This window comes from Bacillus rossius, chromosome 1, assembly GCF_032445375.1.
Source record: "Bacillus rossius redtenbacheri isolate Brsri chromosome 1, Brsri_v3, whole genome shotgun sequence".
Taxonomy (NCBI): domain Eukaryota; kingdom Metazoa; phylum Arthropoda; class Insecta; order Phasmatodea; family Bacillidae; genus Bacillus; species Bacillus rossius.
In genome coordinates, this window is record NC_086330.1 from 136,238,498 (window position 1) to 136,261,400 (window position 22,903).

Sequence of the window (22,903 nt, forward strand, 5' to 3'; positions counted from 1 at the left end):
GAAGGTTTCCTCAGAGTGCTCTCATTCCCCCAACCAATGCATTCTGTCGCTGCTCCCTACCTCCCTGACGCACCCTCTAGACTGGCTGGAATCACAGGTCTGTCCCTACGTTCCTCAGCTGACTAGTAGGAGTGCCAGCCCCATTCTGCCAATGTAGTTCCTGCCGGGACACTGTATGTGGATTTGAATTTCTGTTTTTGCTAACACAAGGTCATTCTTTTGGTACAGGGCAAAAATGTTTTGTCTTGAGTGAAACTGCCTAATGCTTAATGTCTACAACAACAAAAAACTCTCACGAGAAAATTTTAGCTCCTTATCAACATTTTTTTTTAACATTCACATGCAAATGTTAAAATTATTGTAAAAAAAAATTTTATGACACAACACAGTAAACTTTGACTGAAGTAAATTCTTTGCATTCCTTGTCCTTCAAGATTGGAAGTTTATACCGGAGTTTGAGTTGCCTGTCAACCCTAGACATAGTTAACAAAACTGACCGGTTATATTTTTACATTGGGCTAGCTGCTTGTAAGCACAGAAAAAAAAAACCTGAAAGACTTTGATTCACGACAGGCCTTTGTATTTAATACTAACTACCTAATTACCTTACAAGAAGTTATCTAAGAAATCACATATTGCATTTCATAGATGGCATTTATGATTCTCACCTTTGTAATTCAGTTATATGGTTGTCATCTATATCGCGGAGATTGGTGTTCAGTGGATGCCGATGAAATCTGTTGCATGATCTCATCTTTTCCAATTTCATCTTCTGGTATTATAAACAGAATGCTTGGCACATTATCTACCTTCTCAGGGGAACTTGGATACTAGTAAATAAAAGAAAGAAAAAAAATTCATGCAGCAATTAAATTAATGTGACAACAACTGTATTTTCTACAATGTTATGCATAGTTATTTATGAAACACTTTCTTGGAGCCTAAATCCAAATAACTAACACTAATCCTTCACATTCAAATTCTCTGTGATAACTAATGAAGGTTCTGTGACACTCCTCATGTTGGTATTTCGTAGGTACTTGCGAAACTTCAAATAAGCAAATTAAATCGAAGCTCTATTTAATATTTGATTATACTTTGCCAGGAAATTTGCTATATGTTTTATTTGAAGCTTTGAATGTGATGCAAAGCTTCACGACTATGTAAAGATTCACATTTGTTGCGAAGCTTTAAAACACTGGAAGTCTTAGAACTGCTGCTTCTTAGTTGTAAGCCTCGATTTTTTGAAATTGAAATTGTTTTGCTTTTTAATTACACAAGTGCAGATGATCATAACTGAAGTAAAGAGCTGTTTGGTTGGTGTGATCAACCACATTAATAAAGAAAACCTATTATGTTATTGATTTTTACAATTTCCAGAAATTTTTGCAGTTTTATTTTAGGCAAATTTCACATTAAATTACTAAACATTCCCTACAATATACTTCACGAAAATTTTTTTTTACTTATCTGAACATTCAAGAGTAACACAGATTTAGGATATATTTAACACGTTAACTTTCACTGATGAGGAGGTAACGAATTAATCGTTGGCAAATGTACTCAAGAAGTTTCAAACGCATTGTAACCCAGAGAAAAATATATTACATGCACATTTCTTGTTCTACAACAGAAGTCAAAGAAAAGGTGAACCATTTGACACATTTTTAACGGATTTCAAGACACTAGTGCGTGACTGTGAGTTCAAAGATGCTGAAGACCTACTCCAAGACCGCGTTGTATTCAGGACGCTGGATTGCCCGACCCACGAAAAAGGTGTCAAAACTATTGGTGCTTCTTTGGAAGACACAGTTCAACAGTTTCGAACTACAGAGGTTAAAGCTGCCCAGGCCAACCAGATACTGCAACCTAGTCAAAATAACCCGGATCACATCAGCATTGACGAAGCAAAATACAAACAGAACAATACTCAGAGGTCGCCCAAACAGCCAAGCATGTCACGTCATAATGAAGAGTGTATCTGTACATGGTGTGGCTATTGTCACATAAGAGACCCATCAAAATGCCCTGCTCGCGGGAAGTCATGTTCTGCGTGTGGCAAGCAAAATCACTTTGCTAAAGTGTGTCGTGCTCGCCCCTGTGAAACCAGGTCTACACATCGTGCAGTCACTGAGATAAAACAAGATACAAATCCCGGCTTTGATTTAAGCTATGACGACTATTATTGTGAATTTATTGCCAGTGTAAATAACAGAGGTGTTTCACTTGTAAGTTGGACAGAAACATTCCTTGTAGAGAGTGTAATCAATGCACAGTTCGAACTGGATTCGGGTGCATGTGTAAATATTCTTCCTCTCAAAACATTTGCCTTGGTGCAGCAGGTGGAAATGGCGCAAAACTACAACAAGGATCAATTTCCCTCGCTGCGTACAACAACTCTAAAATTAAAGTTGTAGGTTGCTGTGACTTGACTCTGTCTCATAGGAACATCAGCTCACTTGAAAAGTTTGTGATTGTTGATGAGGACTCTGTACCTATCCTGGGCATTGGAACCTGACACCGTCTGGGTTTGCTGCAAAAGAATGTGATCGGTGAAGTACATGAACCAACCAAACAAAGCATTGTCGTGGCATACAAGGATGTGTTTGCAGGCATTGGTAATTTGAAAATAAATACAAAATTAAGCTAAAGGATAATTGCATTCCAACTTCAAACCCCCCACATAGACTTCCAAATAAAATCAGAGACAAACTGAAAAATGAGTTGGACAGGCTATGTCAACTTGGCATTACAACAAAATGTACACATCCAACAGAATGGGTAAACTAGCTAGTCATTGAAGAAAAACCTAATGGCTCCTTAAGGCTGTGTCTAGATCCAGCAGACTTAAATAAGGCTGTTGTTAGAGAATATTATGAAATTCCCACTGTAATAGATGTAATTCAAGGATAGGAAATGATCAATGTTTTAGTGTCTTAGACCTCAAGAACTCATTCTGGCACATTAGTCTTGATGAGAAGAGTGTGAAATACTGTACTTTTTCGACTGTATTTGGCTGCTACCAATTCAGGAGATTACCGTTCGGCCTGAACATCTCATCAGAGGTGTTTCAAAAGTACAATACAGAGACATTTGGTGACATAGAGGATGTCACGATTTACGTTGATGACCTACTTATCTTTGCTGAAGACGAACCAACTCATAACAGAATTCTGCTTCAAGTGTTGGATAGAGCCAGAAAATTTAATGATCTTTGCTGAAGACGAACCAACTCATAACAGAATTCTGCTTCAAGTGTTGGATAGAGCCAGAAAATTTAATGTCAAATTCAACTTGCAGAAGTTCCAGCATAAAATGAATAAAGTTAAATATGTTGGCCACACTTTCAGTGGTGAGGGGGTCGGCCCAGATAATGACAATATTTCAGCGATTCTTAATTATGACACACCTAAATGCAAACTAGACCTTCTGCAATTTCTGGGATTAATGAACTATGTTAGAGATTTCATTCCACAGTTCTCTGAGGTCACCGCTACTCTTGAGACACCTGTTACAGAAGGATTGTGTATTTGTCTGGGATCCTAGTGTGCATGGTGCTTGCATTGAAAGATTGACAACTATATAAGTAACAGAGTCACTCTTGCAAACATTTGACGATGCAAAAGAAATTGTAATCCAAACCAATATTAGCAAAGAAGGCATAGGCTGTGTCCTCCTCCAAGACAGCAAGCCAGTGTGTTATGCATCAAAGTGCCTCTCGCCAAAATAAGTAAATTATGGACAAATTGACAAAGAGTTTTTAGCAATTTTATTTGCATGCAAATAGTTCCATCAATACGTATATGGACGCGATGTTATCGTTCAAACAGATCATCAGTCAATAATGAAGAAAGACATTCACAAAATTCCACCCAAAAGGCTTCAATCCATTAAACTTAAGCTCAGAATATACAAGCTTAAATTAGAATACGTCCCTGGCTCAAAATTGTTTGTGGCTGATGCCCTGAGTAGGGCTTGCTCGAAGGCTGCAGTGAATGACGTTGTGTCCCTAAATGAAGTAGTGCACACAATCAATATGTCAGATGAAAGAAAAAGGATCTTTCAACATGAAACAGACAAGGAAGCGGTCTTAAGGGAATTGAAAAAATTAGTTTTGAGGGGTTGGCCAACTTCTAGAACTAAGGTACCAGATATTGCTAAGATGTATTACAAGCTGAGAAATGACATCACAGTAGAGGATGGACTAGTGTTTCTAGGGGACAGAATTGTTGTGCCCCTTTCTCTGAGAGGATTTGTGTTGCAAAATCTTCACCAATCCCATTTTGGGGTGACCAAAACGAAGGCCAGAGGTAAAACCCTCTTCTACTGGCCAGGCATGGATGTGGATATTGAAAACTACATAGCCAAATGTAGCTTGTGTGAAAGATTTACTGCCCGGAACCCGAAAGAACCAATGATCTTGCAGGAACCACAGACACTGCCATTCTACAAGATTGCATGTGACATTTTAGAATTTGATTCCCGTTCTTATCTTGTCCTGTGCGATTATTACTCAAGTGGATAGAGTTAGTGCCACTGCGGTCAAAAGATGCACATAACATTGTGAAGGTTCTAAAAATAATTTTCACTACTCATGGTATACAGAGTATTATGGTAACTGACAACATGCCTTTCAACTCTCTGCACTTCAGGGAGTTTAGTGAAAAGTATGGTTTCAAGATGCAAACTTTCAGCCCATACTATCCTAGAAGCAATGGCTTGGCTGAACGCGTGGTAGGCATATGTAAGAGTATGCTGAAGAAATGCAAACAGAGTCTACTTGACCTACACATCATGCTGTTGGAGTACCTCAACACCCAATGATGGGCTCGAATGCTAGCCCAGCTCAGCTTCTGTTCAGCAGAAGAACACGGATCCAGCTACCGATACGTGACACACTGCTAAAACCCAGAGTCGTGCACAACTTCAGTGATGTGCAGTCACGGAAGGACACCCACAACAAAACATATTATGATAAAAATGCTCAAACTAGAAACTTGGGTCTTGAAAACGGTGACAATGTTGTTTACTGGGATAAGAGTGTTTGGAAACCAGCAAAGGTGGTTGGAGAAGAAGGAAGCCCACGCTCCGCGTTAATTCAAGATGAACAAGTAAAAATAAAGAGGAGAAACACACATCATTTAAAGAAGTCCATGGTGAGCAGGGAGTACCAGCAGAAAGAACCACAGCAGAACTAAAATATGTACAACCAATGCTATTGGTCAGACAAACTTAGTGTGATGAGGATGATCCCAGAGCAGACTGTTCAAGGTAGTGGAAGGGGCGGCGAAGTGGAAGAGGAACCCAGTGTCGGGAGTGAACAGGAAGAGGGGTTCAAAGGATTTGGACCTGAACATAGGGAGACAGCAGGAGTGAGAATAGATCGAGATCCGTTTGTTGAGTCGGCACACCGACCAAAGAGGATGACCAAGACACCGCATTATCTTGAGGACTACAGACTGAAATAAACTTCTTCACAGTGATGTTAACTGTATTAATTTAAAAGAGAAATCTTAGTTTTGTATAAAGGGAGATTTAGTAAGTAATGATGTACAGTAGAATCTCAGTACTAAGTACTTACAGGGACCTCCAGTTTTTATACTTAGTACTGAAAGTACTTAGTACTGAAAAATACATACATATAATCACTTCAAATAAAAAATTACAAAATGAATCAAAAATAGCATTATTATAACACACTGCATTAATATTGATGACTTAGTACAGAAAAATACATACATATTATCACTTTTAAAGAAAAAAATCATAATTATAACACATGGCATTAACATTTATGACTAAGTACTGATAAATACATACATATTATCACTTCAAAGAAAAAAAATCATAAAATTAATCAAAAATAGTTATAACACATGGCATTAACATTGGCGAATACATTACATCAGTTTCTGCAAAACAAAAGTTCATTTATTTTTTAAAAAATTTTGTTATTTCAGTTTGTTTTTGATTTTTAATGATGCTCTGTTGAACAAAATGTTCTATGTTGTGCAAAGATTTCCTGATCTCTTCTGGGACCTTTTCATGTTTAGAGATAAATTTGTTTAGTTTTTCTACACTCAGAACAGCTTCCGTTGCAGTCACAGGTAGCTCTTCACAGTCAGAATCATCATCTGATTCAGCTTTTGATGACTGTGATTGAATGACTTCACTGATGATATCACTGTCGGTCAACCCTGGTGTTGTTTCTATTTCGTTATCAGCAGAGGCATAGTCTGTGAATGATACAGCATCAAACTGCATGGAGGCTGATACTTCCTGCCATACTTAGGGGTCAATATCATTGGTTTCACATGTTTGTGCTGCAGCTGCAGTCTGGCTTGCATCCTGGTCTGATGATGTTGCAGTGATCTCATCAGCATTACAGTTTACAATGCCAGACTTCCTCCAGCAGTTAGCAATTGTCTCTTTCTGGACATTCCACCAGCCACCGGTGATCATCTCAATAGCCTGACGAACATTGATGTTGGTGGGCAATTTCAATCTCAAATTGATGAGCAGCCTTTCGACCAGGCGTTTTCGAAAATTGACCTTGGCATTTTGAATAATGCCTTGGTCAAGTGGCTGCAACTGAGAAGTGCAGTTTGGAGGCAAAAACATAATTTTGATGTTTTCCAATCTAACATCAACACTGTGTGCTGCGCAGTTGTCAATCAACAAAAGAATTTTTCTTCCTTCTTTTTGCATCTCTTTATCGGTTTTAACCAACCAATTGGAGAAAAGTTCTCTTGTCATCCATGCACGAGTGTTATTTGCATAATCTGCAGGAAGACAAGAAACTCCCTTGAAGCACCTGGGATTCTTGTGTTTGCCAATGATTAGGGGCCGCAGTTTTTTTGTGCCAGTGGCATTGCAACAGAACAAGACAGACAACCTTTCCTTTGCTTTTTTTCCTCCAGTGCACTTCTCACCTTTATACGCCATTGTTCTGTTTGGCAAAAGCTTGTAAAAAAAAGCAGTTTCATCAGCGTTGAAAATATCATCCATTGAGTAAGACTTAAAATTTATTTCCAGCTTTTCTTCCTTCCACTGGTTTGCCGCCTCTGTGTCTGCATCCTTATCCTCCCCACACACAACTTTCCATGATATGCCATGTCGTTCCCGGAAGCGATGCAACCACCCTGAACTGGCTTGGAAGTCCGTTATGTCCATAAGCAAAGCAAATTGCTTTGCTTTTGCTTGTAGCATGGGACCATTTACTGGAACATTTTTTGAACGAGTTTCTTTCAACCATTTGTTCAAAGCTTCTTCTAGACCTTGGTGATCTCCGGAACGAAGCCTTTTGCGGTCACAATCAAACAAAGATTCGTCGTACATTTTTTCAATTTTTGCACGGTCTTTCACAATTGTACTTACAGTCGTCGCCGCAACGCCATATGACTTCGCAACTTCAACCTGCTTTTTACCTTTATCCAGTTCTTTAAGCATTTCCACTTTTTCTTTAAGCGTGAATTGTTTTCTTTTTCTTTTATTTCCAGATTCACTCATTGTAGCACTAACACGTGGCGTCTAAAAACAGTAACATGAAAATGAATTCCAAACAACACTCAACAGTAATCACGGCACGGATTTAACCATACGTACATTAGCGGGACACTTTCCACTGAATTAAATACACTTTTACCTCGCGCTTTGTGTTTCGATGTATCGAATGCCGATGTGTTGTATACAGTACGTGTTGCGTACGTATGTATATTCATCTATGGTACAGGCGCACAAACGTTTGTTTTGATTATTTTTAGAGGTTATATTTTACGGTGCGGTGGTGTAAGTGGTTTCTGTTTATTCTTTCGATCACATTCGCTATTTAGCTCGACGTTTGTTTACTATTTTATGTAAGTTTTGTGGCAGCAGTGCCAAGCTGCCAGTGAAAATTATACGTTATAGTGAACATTAAGATACTTTAAACTGAAACAATTTTGCATTGTAAACATACACTTTTTGGCGGGGATTTGAAAAAAATACGTTAAAGTGAAAAATACGTTAAAGTGAGGTACGTTGTACCGGTATTCCACTGTAATGGTTGGCTAACCTGGCAGTTACCAAGATGGTGATGGTCTATACACATGTATGTAGTACGAGATGATTGGAAACAAAATCAAACAGTGAAATAAAGAACAATACAGTCTACGACTCATAGACATGTAACATACAAGGAAATTTCGAAAAGCAATTTTGCAGATAACAATTTCTTTCTTTTAGAGTGCCAAAAGATAGTATTGATGTATTGAGTCAACATAATAATGTCTATGTGCAACAAGCTAAAGTTTCATCTGGTATTTTTTTATATTTTACTATATATTTTAATAATATGTTAGCTTTTTGTTTACTACAAATGGTAATACACAAATTTTACAAATATTTTATAATATTTTTATGTACCACCTCACATGACAATTTAAAATACTTATGTATTGTTATTTTTTAAATGGGGCAAATCTTTCTTAATCACATTTTTTCTTGTGATATAAAAATTATTAGTTTTATGTTTTATATATGTTTTGCATGAATAAAAGTTGTATACTTAACAAAAATTCAAAGGTGGAACTCAGGTCTGCTTTTATAAATGAACAAAATTAATTTTACTATCACTATTGAATAGTATCAAACATAGGGCTTCATATGTTTTATAATCGCTAAAAACACTAATTTTTTTTTTTTTACTACATTCTTGTATTTTATAAAAATATTGTTGAAAAAAATATTCACAATTTGATTTGACTTTATTAATATTTTAAACACTCCCTTTGATATTTGCTTTGCATAAAAAGAATTGGTCTTTGCACAGGCCTAAATATTGTTTTATTATAATTTCTGAAAATATAAAAAAAAAACCATTTGGTTTAATTTATTAAAAATTTCAGTCTCACGACCTTCCTTTTGACTATAGAACATTTAAATCTAATTTTAAAATATCTTCTCCATTTATTAAGCATTCAACCAATGAAGTACTAGTTCACATTAACTGTTTTTTTTTTTTTTTTTTAAATAATATTTTAAATGCTGGTAACAGCCCACGTTATTACCCATCCCCATTTGTAATTTATGACTGTATTAAAGATTTATTATGTTTTTATAATCATAAATAATACTTGGTTAGGTTTTCCGGTATGATGTAAATAACAGCTGTTTATTCTTTAGAGAAATATTTGTGTGTCTGCAACATGTTTTGTGAACATAATTTCTATTAATTTAATGTTTTATTATTATTATTATTTTAATTTCTAATGGTTTGTTTATTTTATTAGGTAAAAGTTGCTTAAAGTTATTTTTACTCATTTAAGTTGTTATGTGCTTTCACATTATACTTTTGTAGTTTTTGATATGGTTTTTAGTATGAAAGCAATATGATGCATAATCTAATGGTAAGGAAGTCAGGATAGAATGAGACAGTGACAGTCATGTGATACTATAAGCATTGGGAAGGACTCTTGATATTTGGTTGAAATGCTGTTGCCAGCCAGTATTGACTGATTTGTCTATGTGTAATGTTGTGTCATTGATCGAAAAAGTACGCTGCATTGTGATTGGTTGTTTATGGCATCACAAGTCTAGCTTCTTCCATTTGGCAAGAAGCTGGAGTAATAGGTCACCATGTTAGCCGATACTTGGGCAACTGCAAGAGTACATGTGTTGAGTGGTGGCTTGCCAGAATTAACCCATTAATGTAACGAAGAGAAGAATTTCACATCTGTGGTCATGGCGGCGCTGGTTTTAACATAATGTTGAACAGTTTTGCAATTAGAATTTTAAGATCACAGGGGGCAGCGTAAGCCCTGTTAGAGCCGTTTTCAGTAAATGGGTGGCCACGCCGAGCAGACATTGGTAATGGTCTCTTGGCCATTTGTACCGTGAGTCGTAAGTGACCGTGGGATTTAATTTAAAAAATTGTAAGTAAATGTTATGCTCAAGTGATGAACAGTTGTTTTGAGAAGTTGTGTAGAGAGATTTTTGCTTTACTGATGTAAAAGTTACAGCACAAAAATGGCTATGTTCAGAGTTAGGTAATCTTTATTTAAAGTTATTTTATTTATGCAAAACAATTTTCAAAGTAACAAACTTAACCTCAAAAAGTAATATTTTAGGAACTTAAATGATTCTCGGCACCCATCAAAATCCTTCAAGTGTTTATGTATGTGCAATATACACCAATTCTGGGCTAGCCAGAGGTTTGGATTGTAACATGCTACTGTATTATTTCTAAGATTGGCTTAACAAAATCCATAGTACAATATAATATAATAATGTATTAGTAAACAGAATAGCTTGATAAAGAGGTGTGTAAAAACATTTTAATACTTACTGTTACAAAATAGAGCTTTCAATGTACAGAAAATTAAACAAATATATTTTAAAACTATTAAAATGTAAGATTTTAGTTTCTGGCATAAAAATTAAAATATATATATATATCTATTTGTATTTTCACCATAATTTTAGGAAAACTTAAGAAATGTAAAACTTGGTGTTAAAATGAACTTGTTGAATGTATATTCGGATTAATGTTATGTTGTCATGTGTATTGTCATGTATATTCATATCTATTTGTTTATGTTAATGGTATTTTACTGTGTAATTGTATGTGTCATAAGTAACTGTAATTTTTATGGTTTTATTTGTATGAGCAATTTTGTTCAGCTGTTAGATAACATGAAAACAAAAAATTAATAAAATTACTATTAGTTAATGGCTTTTCCTGTAAATTAATCACAATTACTTTTACAAAGTAAATTATATTGAAATCTCTAGATAATTACATGGTAAACTATATTTAAATCATGGCTAACTAATTCACTTGTTCAGAAGGAAATCATTTTCAAATCATACATACCACTCTTATTACACACTTTTTCTCCAACACACACAAACCATGCCCTCAAATTCCATACGGAGCTAAAGAGATAGTGGACTGTTGTAAATTGTTTGAATTTTGATTATTACATATATAACACTATCATGAACATAGACACAGCCATCCATTACATTCTACGTGTCTCATATAAAGTAAGTATTTTCCTTAAATGTTGTAACTTACATGAACCTCCAGTTTGTGCACTGTGCGAGGAATATAGTAGGGCCCAATGAAGATCTCTCCACCAAGCTCGTCTCTGGCCATGCCGTTAATTAGGAGCACATCCTTTACCAGCTTGGTCACTCGAAACCTCTTAATAAGTTTTAAGTTTATAATGAATGATCGCTCCAAACGAGCCAAGGCAGCCTTCGTATTATAGGCCTGCAAAATAAAGTCATTTGATCAGGATTTTTTAAACACTGTTTTAACAACTCGTTCACAGCCAAGTCATTCAAGACGCATAAACACAGCAACATAGATCTTGGGAATTGAGGAACATATTAGCCATGACCTATTGTAGTATTTGCCTCGAGTAATTTCAGGAAACCATGAAAAACCTAAATCAGGAAAACCGGACCGAGATTCAAACTCTGGTCCTCTGGAATAAATGTCCAGTGTCCAACCACTGTTACCAACTCACTCCATAATTTGTTTGGTTTTAAAATTACCTAAACCAATTTGTGCTCAACCATTAAAAATTAGGGTTTCATATTACAGTTGAGGTATTATAACCAGATTAAGAAGTTACCTATCATCAAAGTCAGAACATCTCAAATGAATATTACATTTATAAACTTTTAAGATTGAAGGATTAAGACAAAATAAAATGGAAACCACAGCAATAAAATTAACTGATAACAAGAACAACCTCTTGTGTTAATTTCAATTTAAACATGAATTTATAGTTGATAGTTTATAATAGCAATAATTGATACTTGACTAGTGTTTCTCGGGATTATATTGTTTGTAATGTTTTATTTTGGACAATGGTATGATAGATTGATGCATGTTGCTGTTTCATGTTTAACATTGTGACCTGGTTATTATAAATTTCTACAATAATAACAACTATTATTTCTTTAAATTTTCTTTATGCTATCTTACATTAGTTTTAAATAAGAATTTATGAGATTGTACATGTCACAAACTAGTCTCAGAAACTACTTAAGGTGATCATAATTCACAGAAGCAGAAATTTCCCTTTCCCTACCAAACTAATTTTATATTTCATAGTTAAGAATCAATAAAAATAATCAATCAAGGCACATTTCTATTCTTAAATATCTTCCGTCTCACTCCATAACTAAATAAGGTTACATTTTAGCTTCCATAACAATATATTTTGGTGTTAAAAGGCTGACAACACCTGGCTCTCTGACCCCTGTTGCGAGTGATTCCCTGTCGTGACGAGAGCGCCGGCAAGCCTAAAACTCAGGGAGTGAACGGGTTCTCACCTTGTGGCTTACAACAGGGGGCCAGGACAACAACGACCCCTCGAGCTGTTGGCCGCTCGAGATGCCACTTAGTTCGGTCTATGTATGTCCGTAGTTCTGTCTATGTCGTTAAGGCACTGGCTGCTAAACGGCGAACCACTCACGAGTCGCTAGTGGCGAAGCGCGGAGCAGCGTTCAGACGCGTCCGTCGCGGATGACAGGCGAGCTACGACTGCCTCCCACGCACCGGCGCACAGCAAGCGGGAAGCAGGGGAGGGGGACGCACGAGATGCATGGGAGACAGTACGCGGTCCGGGTCAGATTACACTGTCATTTATCACACCAGCCACCGCATTCCGGTGCGCTCACCACTCGAAGCACCAATCACACTTTTTTACACTTATGCCCGGTCCAGACGGCTATGGGCAACAGCGGGCCTAGGGACCAAGATAGACACGACAGCTGTCGTCAAGGCTATCGATAAATATTAAGGTATACAAATTGTAAAAATTATAGAATTAATTATAAAAATTTAATTTTCATTATGAAAGTGATCTGCGATTGGTAATTATCATTAAAAATTCACATTTGCATAGGGACATTATTATGCTAAGTATAGCCAAAATTCAGAAAAGTAGCAGATGTATTTTTAATATTTATTTACATATAAATTTTTTAATTATTGCAGTATTAATTGAATATTTTAGAAATAAACTGAGCTTTCTGGAAACTAATAAAATAGAAATATTTAACTCGTCATTGGTCGCGCTATGAGCATTTCGCTCACCCTCAGAAATATTGTTTTACTGTTATTGTTTTATTGCTGCGTGGAGGTGTCCTTTTTTCTAGCTGAGTTTTGAACCTTCCTTATCAAGTCACTAGGTGGCTGACAGGATGTAGGCCTTGAGATAAGATATCGCTTACAGGCATGCACGCCACATGAGCAGTTTGCTCACAGTGCGACCAGTCACGTTGCTAAACTTGTGACGACTGTTCGGTTTGCAAAGTGCTGCGTTTAGTCGTGGAATATATTCTCGTGAGACTTATTATGTTTAATATAAATCTAATGATTCGTGGTATTTCTTATTAAAATGAATCGGGGGAAGAAAATTGGGGCTTTCGCTCTTCAACAAATTGCTGAATGTTCCATAACAGCTAAGTTATGTTATAACTATCAATATTTTAATTGAAAAAAAAAAAAAAAAAAAAAAAAAAAACATATATTACATAAAACATCAATTAATATCAATTATAGTAAACATTAACATTTTGTCACAAAATTGTTGATTTTCGTATCAAAATAAGAAATTACTTTTGAATACGAAAGCTGAAAAGCTGAATTTGGATAGAAGTGAGACAAGATTTTATAATTTTGGAAAAACACTTAGGAATTCCAGAGGAAGATATGTAATTGTAGTCTTTTCATAGTTTTATGTTTCTATTTTATTTTTGACAAAAATTTTCAGTAATGTAATATATATTCTGTGCTTTGTATTGACAGAAGTTCCACCATGGTTGCCGGAGAGTTTACCACCTGAAAACCAAGCAGCCGCCAATGATCAAAATTTTGACCAAGATAATGTTGAAAGTGATCTTGAAACCGAAGAAGAATTTTTGTTTAGCGATACAGAGCAATCATGTGGATGTGAAAATGGGTATGAAGAATCTACGGGTATCCCACTGGGTGTGTGTTCTCCTGTGTATTTAGGGAACGATATGGAAACCAAATGGTCAGTGCATCCTCCTCATCCTAATGTACGCACCAGAAAGCATAATATTGTAATCCACCAACCAGGAGTAAAGAAAGTGACAAAAAACTCTTTCTCTGTATTAGAATGTTGGAAATTATTTTTTCCAAACAATATGATTCAAGAAGTAGTGGACTGTACAAACATTTGTTTAGACAAAATGTGTGTTAACTATGGACATGAAAGAGATTGTGGCAGTACCACACTTGCGGAGTTGAGCGCTTTGTTGGGTTTGCTATATCTAGCAGGTGTGAAAAAAGCGCAGCATCTAAATATTGAAGAATTTTTCAGTGATGATGGAACAGCTCCAGAATGTTTTAGAGCAGTAAAGAATATGAAAAGGTTTTACTTGCTTCTGCATGCTCTCAGATTTGATAATATACATGATAGGGATGAAAGGAAACTTACTGACAATCTAGCTCCTATAAGAAACATTTTTCAACAGTTTGTTACCCACTGTACGACAAATTATCAAGTTGGTGAATATGTAACTGTGGACGAAACGCTGGAAGCATTTCAAGGACGTAGCAAGTTCCGGCAGTACATAGCTAATAAACCTGCCAAGTATGGACTAATAGTGTATGCCCTAGTAGACTCGCGTACATTCTACACAAGCAATTTGGAAATATATGCTGGTAGACAACCTGAGGGTCCGTATAAGTGTGACAACAAGTCAAGTAGTGTGGTAAACCATATTGCTGCCCCTATCATCAATACAAGCAGGAATATTACTATGGATAAGTATTTTACCTCACTGCCCTTAGCAAGAGAGCTGCTTCAGAAGAATACTACTATTGTTGGTACACTCAGAAAAAATAAGAAGGAAATCCCTCCTTTATTTGTGAACACAAAGGGAAGGGCACAAAGAAGCAGCATGTTCGCTTTTTCATCTGCAGGTACATTAGTATATTATGTACCCAAAATAAATAAGAATGTGTTGCTTCTGTCCACACTTCACAGTGACGACAAAATTGACGAAACTTCGGGGAGCTTGAAAAACCTTGATTATAACATTTTATAATCTAACAAAATGCAGAGTAGATGTTGTAGATGAACTGAAAGGTGAATATTCTGTGTCAAGGATAAGCTACAGATGGCCTCTGACAATATTTTTTTCATTGTTGAATTTTGGTGGGATAAACAGCCAAGTAATATACTCTTCAAATACTGGAGAAAAACTCTCAAGATGTGTGTTTCTAAAGAACTTAGCTTTGTAGCTAATGAAACCACAACTTGTAGCTCGTGCTTCAATCAAAACTTTGCCTGTAGCCTTGCAAACAATTGTAGCAAGGGCCGCTGGAAGAGAAGCACAAACAGAATCAAAACGAAAATCAGTCCCAGGATTTTGTTCTGTCTGTCCCCAAAAGAAAAAGAAAAGAACATCTGTGCCGTTTATCATAATTTTAGGGCACAAGTTTGAATTTTAAGTTTAATTTTTCATTTTTAAGGAAGGGAACCAAAAAATAAAGTTGCATTTTTAATTTCATTTAATGTTGATTCCATTTCTGTACTCACCGACGTAATCTTGTGCAACCCAGTGCACCTGTGCTTGTTCGCAGGCCCAATTAGATACTTTTGCTGACGATTGGTTATCGCAGCATCTCGGCCGCTGTTTGCATCACGTTTTCTCCCTGTAACTGTATGACTTTTCGTGCTAGCGAACGCTACCCCAAGCCCACCGCTAGCATCTTTCATTTCTTAGAGGCAAGCATAGGTAAGCTGTTTGGCAGTGCGTCGAGGAGCATATTACAGTCCTCGGCGACGCCTCGGGACGGTCCACATGACGCTTTTCCCAGGCGACATAGCAAGTTTTGACCCCCCTTCCCTCTTCTCCCCCTGTGGTTTCTTGGAAACTTCAACCCGGAGCATCGACCTCCAGTGAACCCGTGCAGAGTACATGGTCTCTCCAAGGACATACGCCCTTGTCCAACAGAGCCCTCTGCGAGCTCTAGCGGCGGCAAAAATCCCTAACCTTTCTCTGTCCGCTGGTTGCGAGTGCGCCCAGTGCACTCTAGCGGACATTTCTGTGACCCTCCAGCCCGTTTCTCCTCTTGGCCGCCAGAGCGCACTACTCATCCCTCCCATAAGAGACAGCTTGTCATAATCGACTTTGGAAGCAGTCGCGGTGCGATTGCGATCTTAGTCTACCCGCGACTCATGTGAGCGCGCGGCGAGCGCCTTTTCCGTCTGCTTAAGCCTTCGGACATCTTTGGTTACCTCCGGTACGCCCCCCCCCCCCTCCCCGAATCTTTTGTTCCAGGGCTAAACCCTGTTTTTAATTAAGACTCTTTCCGCGCGCACCGGCACTTAGGTGCGCGGGTCCTTTCTGGCTGGTACTATCGTAATCGTCAACGCTTGTCTCCGCCAAGAAGAACGCCGTCACTTGTACCATGTAGTCAACAGACTACGAGGGATGAACTCCCTAATTTAGATAGAATTGTTTAACCAGCCAGTAGAGTTTCATAGTCAGAGTGTTAGAGTAGTTTTCTTTTTCTGCAATTAAAATGATGGAATTCTTTGTAAAAATCGCGTTGCGTGTGTCGGGACTCCAAGCCGCGATTCCACCCTGAGTGACTGCATCACCCACCCTGCTTTGGTGAGTGTTTATTTCCTCCTCACTTGATTCTCCCCATCCCCTTTTTAGGCCTTTTGGGCCATTGTTTTTCGGCACTGTCTGCAAACAAGTCTTATTCGTAAGAATGGATCTCTGTTGCAGGCAGGGTCCCAGAATCCATGCCAGAATCCACGAATCCAAGAGTGCAAGAGACGGATCCAGGTCCAACAGCCAAGGACCACCATCCACGAAATAATTTCCAAGCAACAGCGTACGAATAGCCGGCATCATGAGCCTTTTCCCGAGGCAAGACCCCCTTCCCAGCTTCTGAATCGACTGGGCTTTTAAAAGCATTGTACATTGTGCATCGCGGACAGCATGGCAATTTGGAACACCAAATGAAATTATGTATATTTTTTATTAATATAAAAGTGCATAAGACAGCAAAAGTTTAAAACAAAACTAGTCTTGTTTTGTTAAATGTTTAATTTATAACGACATTTTTATTATTGAAATTTAGTATTATGCTTTGTCATAGTGATTGGCGGGCCGGCCCTAGTTTACCCTAAATTACCCTAGCTTAACCTAAATTAATGTAATGGTTATTATATGTAACTGCGCTACTTAATCTATGTGAATTTTTTATTTCTCACTACGATGCTATGCATCTAAATGAACGTCATAACTAAGGAAGGTTACTTTTTTTTTTGTAAATCAACGAAGTATGCCAATAGACATTTTTGCAGTATTTATTTAAAACAAATAATGATCCTCTTTCCCCCCATTTGTTTTAGGGGAAAATCTAAATTAGTTTGTCTGATCTCTTGTTGCTCCCTCTGATGTTATTTTTGTTATATAGTTAGCTCTCCTTTTGCTCACACACTTCCGTTTCTTTTACAGCCACTTGGGCATTTATTTTGTTAGTAGCACGAGAGTCAGTTACACATCTAAATTGTGTGCCACCTGCAATAAGCCTATTTGCAATGAACATACAATATTCAAATGTTCTGAATGTCCATAAATAATGTGTGCTGAGATAGTGTTTAGGAACATGTATGAAATTATGTGAGCATTTTTAGTTAATATTTGGACATGTCAGTTTCTCATGGAACTTGATATATATGGTGCAGTTAGTGTGTATTTTATATTTTGAGGTATTCAAATGTACGAACCAAATTGATGTAACTTATATTGTAAAGTAAGCTAAGCAAAACAAGTGCTGAATCCTAATAGAGTTAGGTATTATAAAATGTAAATTTCCATGAAACCAGTTAATTTTGATATAGAAATTCTCTATTGCATAATGTGTGTTTTATTAGTCATAGTCTCAAAGGTATAACATAAATTAGTGTGCCCTAAAAAGATTCAGTAGATTTAATAATTGTTGTGCTAGAAAATGATAAAGTTGTGAATAATGTGTGATTTTCTGTTGCTTCCAACACTACTGCATTTATTGTTGATGTATTCGTAGGCCGGACAAAGGAAACTCAGTATACAGCCAAATAGTTTATTGTGATGATGATTTATGAAGAAAGAAAAATTTTTAAATTTTGTGATAATAATATTAAATATTATTTAAACAAGCAGAGTTGTTTCAATTGCAATAAGTAAAATATTTGGCCTTTTAAAAGTGGTTAAGCACGACTCTAATCGTAAAATTAAGTCTGTGAGCAAAATGCTCATGCTCATGCTCATGCGCGACCAATGACGGGTTAACATATAATGGTCTTATTACAAAATAATATTAAAACTTAAAATAAATAACTGCAATATTACCAACATTTTTGAGTTTTAAAACCACCAATATATTAAAGTTTTCCTAGTCATTCCAATAAAATGTATTAAATTACAGATAATATCTAATGCCAAAAATATTTCTGGGATACAGCAATGAAAATTGTTTGAAATTTTTGAACTTATTTCAAACTTTTAATTAAATTATACTAAGGTCAATCAATACTGTGTGTAGGTATTCAATTGTTTTTTAACATATCTACTTCTTTAGTCTATTGTCAGATAAAGTACTGAAACTACATATTTTATGACATTTCAAAGATATTGTTCGCAGGTTTTTCCCAAAATATTTATAACGACAGGATTATTTTCATTTTCCAAAGCACATCCTCACCTGTGTCCTAACTTGTTTTGTTTTCAGCTCCTAACAAAGGCCCAGGGATCTTTCGTTTATTGATTGATTTATTAAATACACTTGAAATTAGGCTTTCACTTGGTAGAAAGGAGTCCTCCTCTACATCAATCTTGCATTTATTTTATTTTCTTTCAGAGAACATATGGAAAGCACTTAGAATATCTCTTTGAATAGAAACAAATAATAAAATATTTAGTGGCCAAGATTTTCATAAAGAATCAAACAAATACCTTAGAATAAAGCCTACAGTTATTACGTACAAATTACAATACTTTTGGATTATCTGGTCCTATTCATCGACAACAAATAACTCACAGTGTAGATAATTTCATTCCTACAGTGCTAGATGTGAAGCACTGTGCCATGCAGATTCTGTGAGATACACCTGAAAACAGTCACATTAAGAATCTTCTAACCAATGCTTAAGTATTCTTCAATTACCAAACCACTCAAGTCATTCAGAACTACTCAGATAACAACCATGAGCTTCAAATGTCAGCCATCAACTAGTCTGAAGTATGCAGAACAGCTTTTGATCAACTTAAGACCAAGAGAACGGTGGTATTTTGGATAGTTAAGACTTTACCAAGTATGCACAGACCAATAATGGTGTGTTAGGTCAACTATCAAAATTACCACATATATCGGTGCACTTTGTAGTATCAGCGGTGCTAAACGGGTAGCCACCGAGTTCCAAATTTTATGTTCAACAGTTGGAGTTATTTCAATGGATTCCTTGGGAACTTCATACATCTGCAAATCAAAAGTAAAAATCTTCATTAATTTGATTATGAGTTGATTCTATACGAGTCAGATATGTGAATATCTCTATAAGAAATTATTTTTGTTTATTTCATATCAAGTAATGAATTAGAAGTCTAATACAGCTCATGTGCTAAAACTGAACAATTAGAGAAAAAGCAATGTTTTTAAAGAAATGTGACATAACTATTAGTATGGAAATGATTATAATCAACCATGTTTAACTTACCTATTTTTAGTTTTTGAACCTCCTGAAAAAAGTTATTAATTATTTCTTCCTAAAGCTTACGGGGTCGAAAACTATTTAGCATCTTAAAATTTTTATTTATTTATTTTATTTATTAACATTTGTTACATGTCTACGAATGGATGTGGAAACCTTGGTGGTAGGCAAAAACAATGGACATAAAAGACAACAACATTATAAACAAACTGAACAATAAAAAATGAACAAATACTAATAACATAACAAAAAAAACATAATAATACCGGAAAACATCTATAACTCCTACCAAAAAGTTCTACAATATTGAAACAAATACTAACAGGACAAACAAAAAATAAATACATGTAGAAAACAATGATTTAAATATAGAAACAAAATAGAAAATAGATAAATTAATGAAACTTGGCAGTTAATAGAATTTTTTAAGGTGAATTTTATTAATAGTTTACTGTGAGTAGCTCTCATATTTGTTGAAATGATTTAAAAGTCTGTGTTTTATATATATAAAAGATATATAGAAAAGGTGGCTTACAGCTATTAAAGGAAGGAAATTTAATACCAGTAGTTTCAAAAATGTACAGACAGTTAAGGTTGTGGTTATAACAATTATAAATAAATAAACATCTAATATATTGCTAACATATTTCTTCTATCAGAAATATAACCTAATATGGAATTTAGATCTATTTTGTTAACATTGTTCATATTTGGGTTATGAAGTTAGATAATTTGATTTGTACTTTATTAAGTTTTTGATATCGGAATTATTGATATCATTCCAAATAATAGAACCATATTGAATTTTTGATCTAACCAGTGCTTTATAGAGGGACAGGGTGGAATCTAAATTTGAAGCATTAAATGTAATAAATTTGATGAGACAAAGAATTCTATTATCGTAAGACAAAAAGGATTCTATTTGAAGATGGAAATATAGTTTCAAATCCAGTAAAATGCCTAGATCTGTAACATAATGTGACTTTGAAAATAGTTAATTTTCAAGTATGTAATCATAAACAATTTGATGAAATTTTCCTGATAAGGTAATGAAATTTAGTACATTAAGTAAGTAGAATGTGATGATTGATAGTATAGAATGCTTTAGCTAAATCATAGAAACAAGTATCGACTTGACCACATCTAATAACTGTTAAGTAGATAGGATTGAGAAATGAAACTAAGTTTGACCTGTTGTTTTGCCAGTTCTAAAGCCATGTTGAGGGTCAGTAAGTCTATTTTTACGTTGAATTTGAGATGTTTCAATATTATTTTATCAAAAACTTTAGCAAAACCTTTTAAAAGTAAAATTGGACTATAGTTCAAAACATTTAACTAATACTTTTTTTATGTATAGAAATGACCTTAGCAAGCTTCCATTTACAAGGGTAAATACCACTGTCAATACTACTATAAAAGATATTGTCACCACTCACCACCTCCGGCTAGCTCTAAATTAGGTGATGAATGGAAAATACAGGTTAGTAGCAGGTCACGAAAAAATGTACACTCAAAGTTCAACGAATTATCTACTTTTTTTAGTCAGCTAAAAATCACACTATATTCCGTACACCAAAATAAAAAAAAAAAAATTGTACAACAAAATATAAAAAATAAAATTTGGAGCCATAGCCCGACCACGGCCTGCTCTGCCTGGTGTCCGAACAACGACCGTCTGGCACGGTGATCGAACAATGATTAATTTTACAGCCTTCCTTCCCTTTGTGCGGGCAGTAACCTGGGCTCGCTGACGTAATTCTCAGCCAATCACGGCGCATAGCAGCAGAAGCTTCCACGAAATGCTTACTTCTGTTCCCACGACGCAGCGATTTTCTCTCTATCTCATACTCCTGTGACTGTGATTCAAATGCCTAGCGTGTGAAACAAAGCCTCGGTCGTGGAAAAACGAAGGAGAATTATGTCAGCATGCCTTCCCACACAAAGAAGACCGCAAAAGAAAAATATTTCAAAAAATAAACTTATGCATTTTAAATATAAAAACAATAAACCTGGGGAATTTCATTCAAAATAACTTCGAAAAGGAAAAACTTTAAATCTAACCTGAAATTTGACCAAAAAATGTATAACAAATGATTATTACTGGATTGCATGAGGAAGGCTGTAATCTGTGTTGTTACAATATGTTGAAGAAGAGGAGCAAAAACCAGAAATCATTCTTTTACAATAAAACTTGGAATGCCATTTGGACACGTTGAAAAAGTTGATTTTAAGGTTTTAATACAGAGAACAAGACTCTCCATAGGGATGGAACTTCTATTAAAGTTTGAAGTTGGTGGAATGTTGTTGCAGGTTGGGATTATATAAACACTATAGAAAAATTCAGCAAAGTGTTATTTGTAACAGAACCATTGACCAACCTTTTGTTCATAGCCCTTCCTTATAATTCATACATAATTCCAGAATATTTTGAGATTCTGTTTGATTTTTTTGTTAATATTTTGAAGCCAAAATTTTTTATCTCTCAAAATGAGTACATACCCGTACCTTGACTCATTTATGAGATTGAGAAAACAAGGAATAAAAGTAGGGATTCATTATAGGTTTATATAATTTGTGATGTTTTTTTTTTAGTTTCAATGACTAATGAGGTGTTTTAAATACCAATGAGGATACTTAGATGTTTTTATATTGATATAAATATATAATTTTAAAAAATCATTTAATGTAAATATTAAATGATAAAACATAATATTAACATCATAAGTATTATAAATGACTGACCAGTCATGAACTTTGAGAGCATTATATAAGCCAAGATAGTCACCAATCTTATAATTTGTAAATGAAGCTTGATACTATGTCGAGTTTGATGTTGACCTCAACGGCAGGATGAGGTAAGTCTTCTTTTACTAGGAAATCCAGCACCATGCTGACCAAAAAGTGGTCTAGATTAGTGAAACATAAGTCCAGCTGCTGATTGGAAGGTAAAGAGTAATTAAATTTAGATAAACCCATTGCTGATGTAAAGATTATTAAGGCTTGGGCTTTAGATTTAATACTAAATTGTCAAATATTTAGTATATGCATTTCTCCTGGTCGACACCTGTCACGTTGAAATCACTAATTACTGATAGATTGTCTTGGGTATTCGCAAATTTATCTTCTAAATCTTCTGAATAAGATGCATTATGTTCAGGGAG

General features: G+C 35.6%; 2 protein-coding genes across 13 annotated transcripts in view; one reads left to right on the forward strand and one right to left on the reverse strand.

Moving 5' to 3' along the window:
- The window catches only part of LOC134546194 (sodium/hydrogen exchanger 10-like), a 405,401-nt gene that overhangs the window by 236,262 nt on the left and 146,236 nt on the right, over positions 1-22,903 (reverse strand). For 10 of the 12 annotated variants that reach the window (XM_063388786.1, XM_063388787.1, XM_063388788.1 and 7 more), the window contains 3 exons: positions 19,394-19,510; positions 11,057-11,254; positions 669-830 (listed from right to left, as the gene is read on the reverse strand). In XM_063388786.1, the coding sequence (XP_063244856.1) occupies positions 693-830; positions 11,057-11,254; positions 19,394-19,510 (453 nt within the window). In that variant the 3' untranslated portion in view covers positions 669-692. Of the gene's footprint in view, positions 1-668; positions 831-11,056; positions 11,255-19,393; positions 19,511-22,903 lie in introns of those variants that run through there. The other 2 variants (XM_063388790.1, XR_010079098.1) reach the window with 2 other exon arrangements.
- LOC134546195 (piggyBac transposable element-derived protein 1-like) lies at positions 13,287-15,436 on the forward strand. Its single transcript, XM_063388802.1, has 2 exons — positions 13,287-13,342; positions 13,808-15,436. The coding sequence occupies exon 2, from the start codon at positions 14,023-14,025 to the stop codon at positions 15,073-15,075; it is 1,053 nt and encodes a 350-aa protein (XP_063244872.1). The 5' UTR covers positions 13,287-13,342; positions 13,808-14,022; the 3' UTR covers positions 15,076-15,436.

What these genes read in the sequence shown, in the direction of transcription:
- LOC134546195 (XM_063388802.1), top strand. Translation starts at nt 14,023, where the DNA reads ATGGAAACCAAATGGTCAGTGCATCCTCCTCATCCTAATGTACGCACC.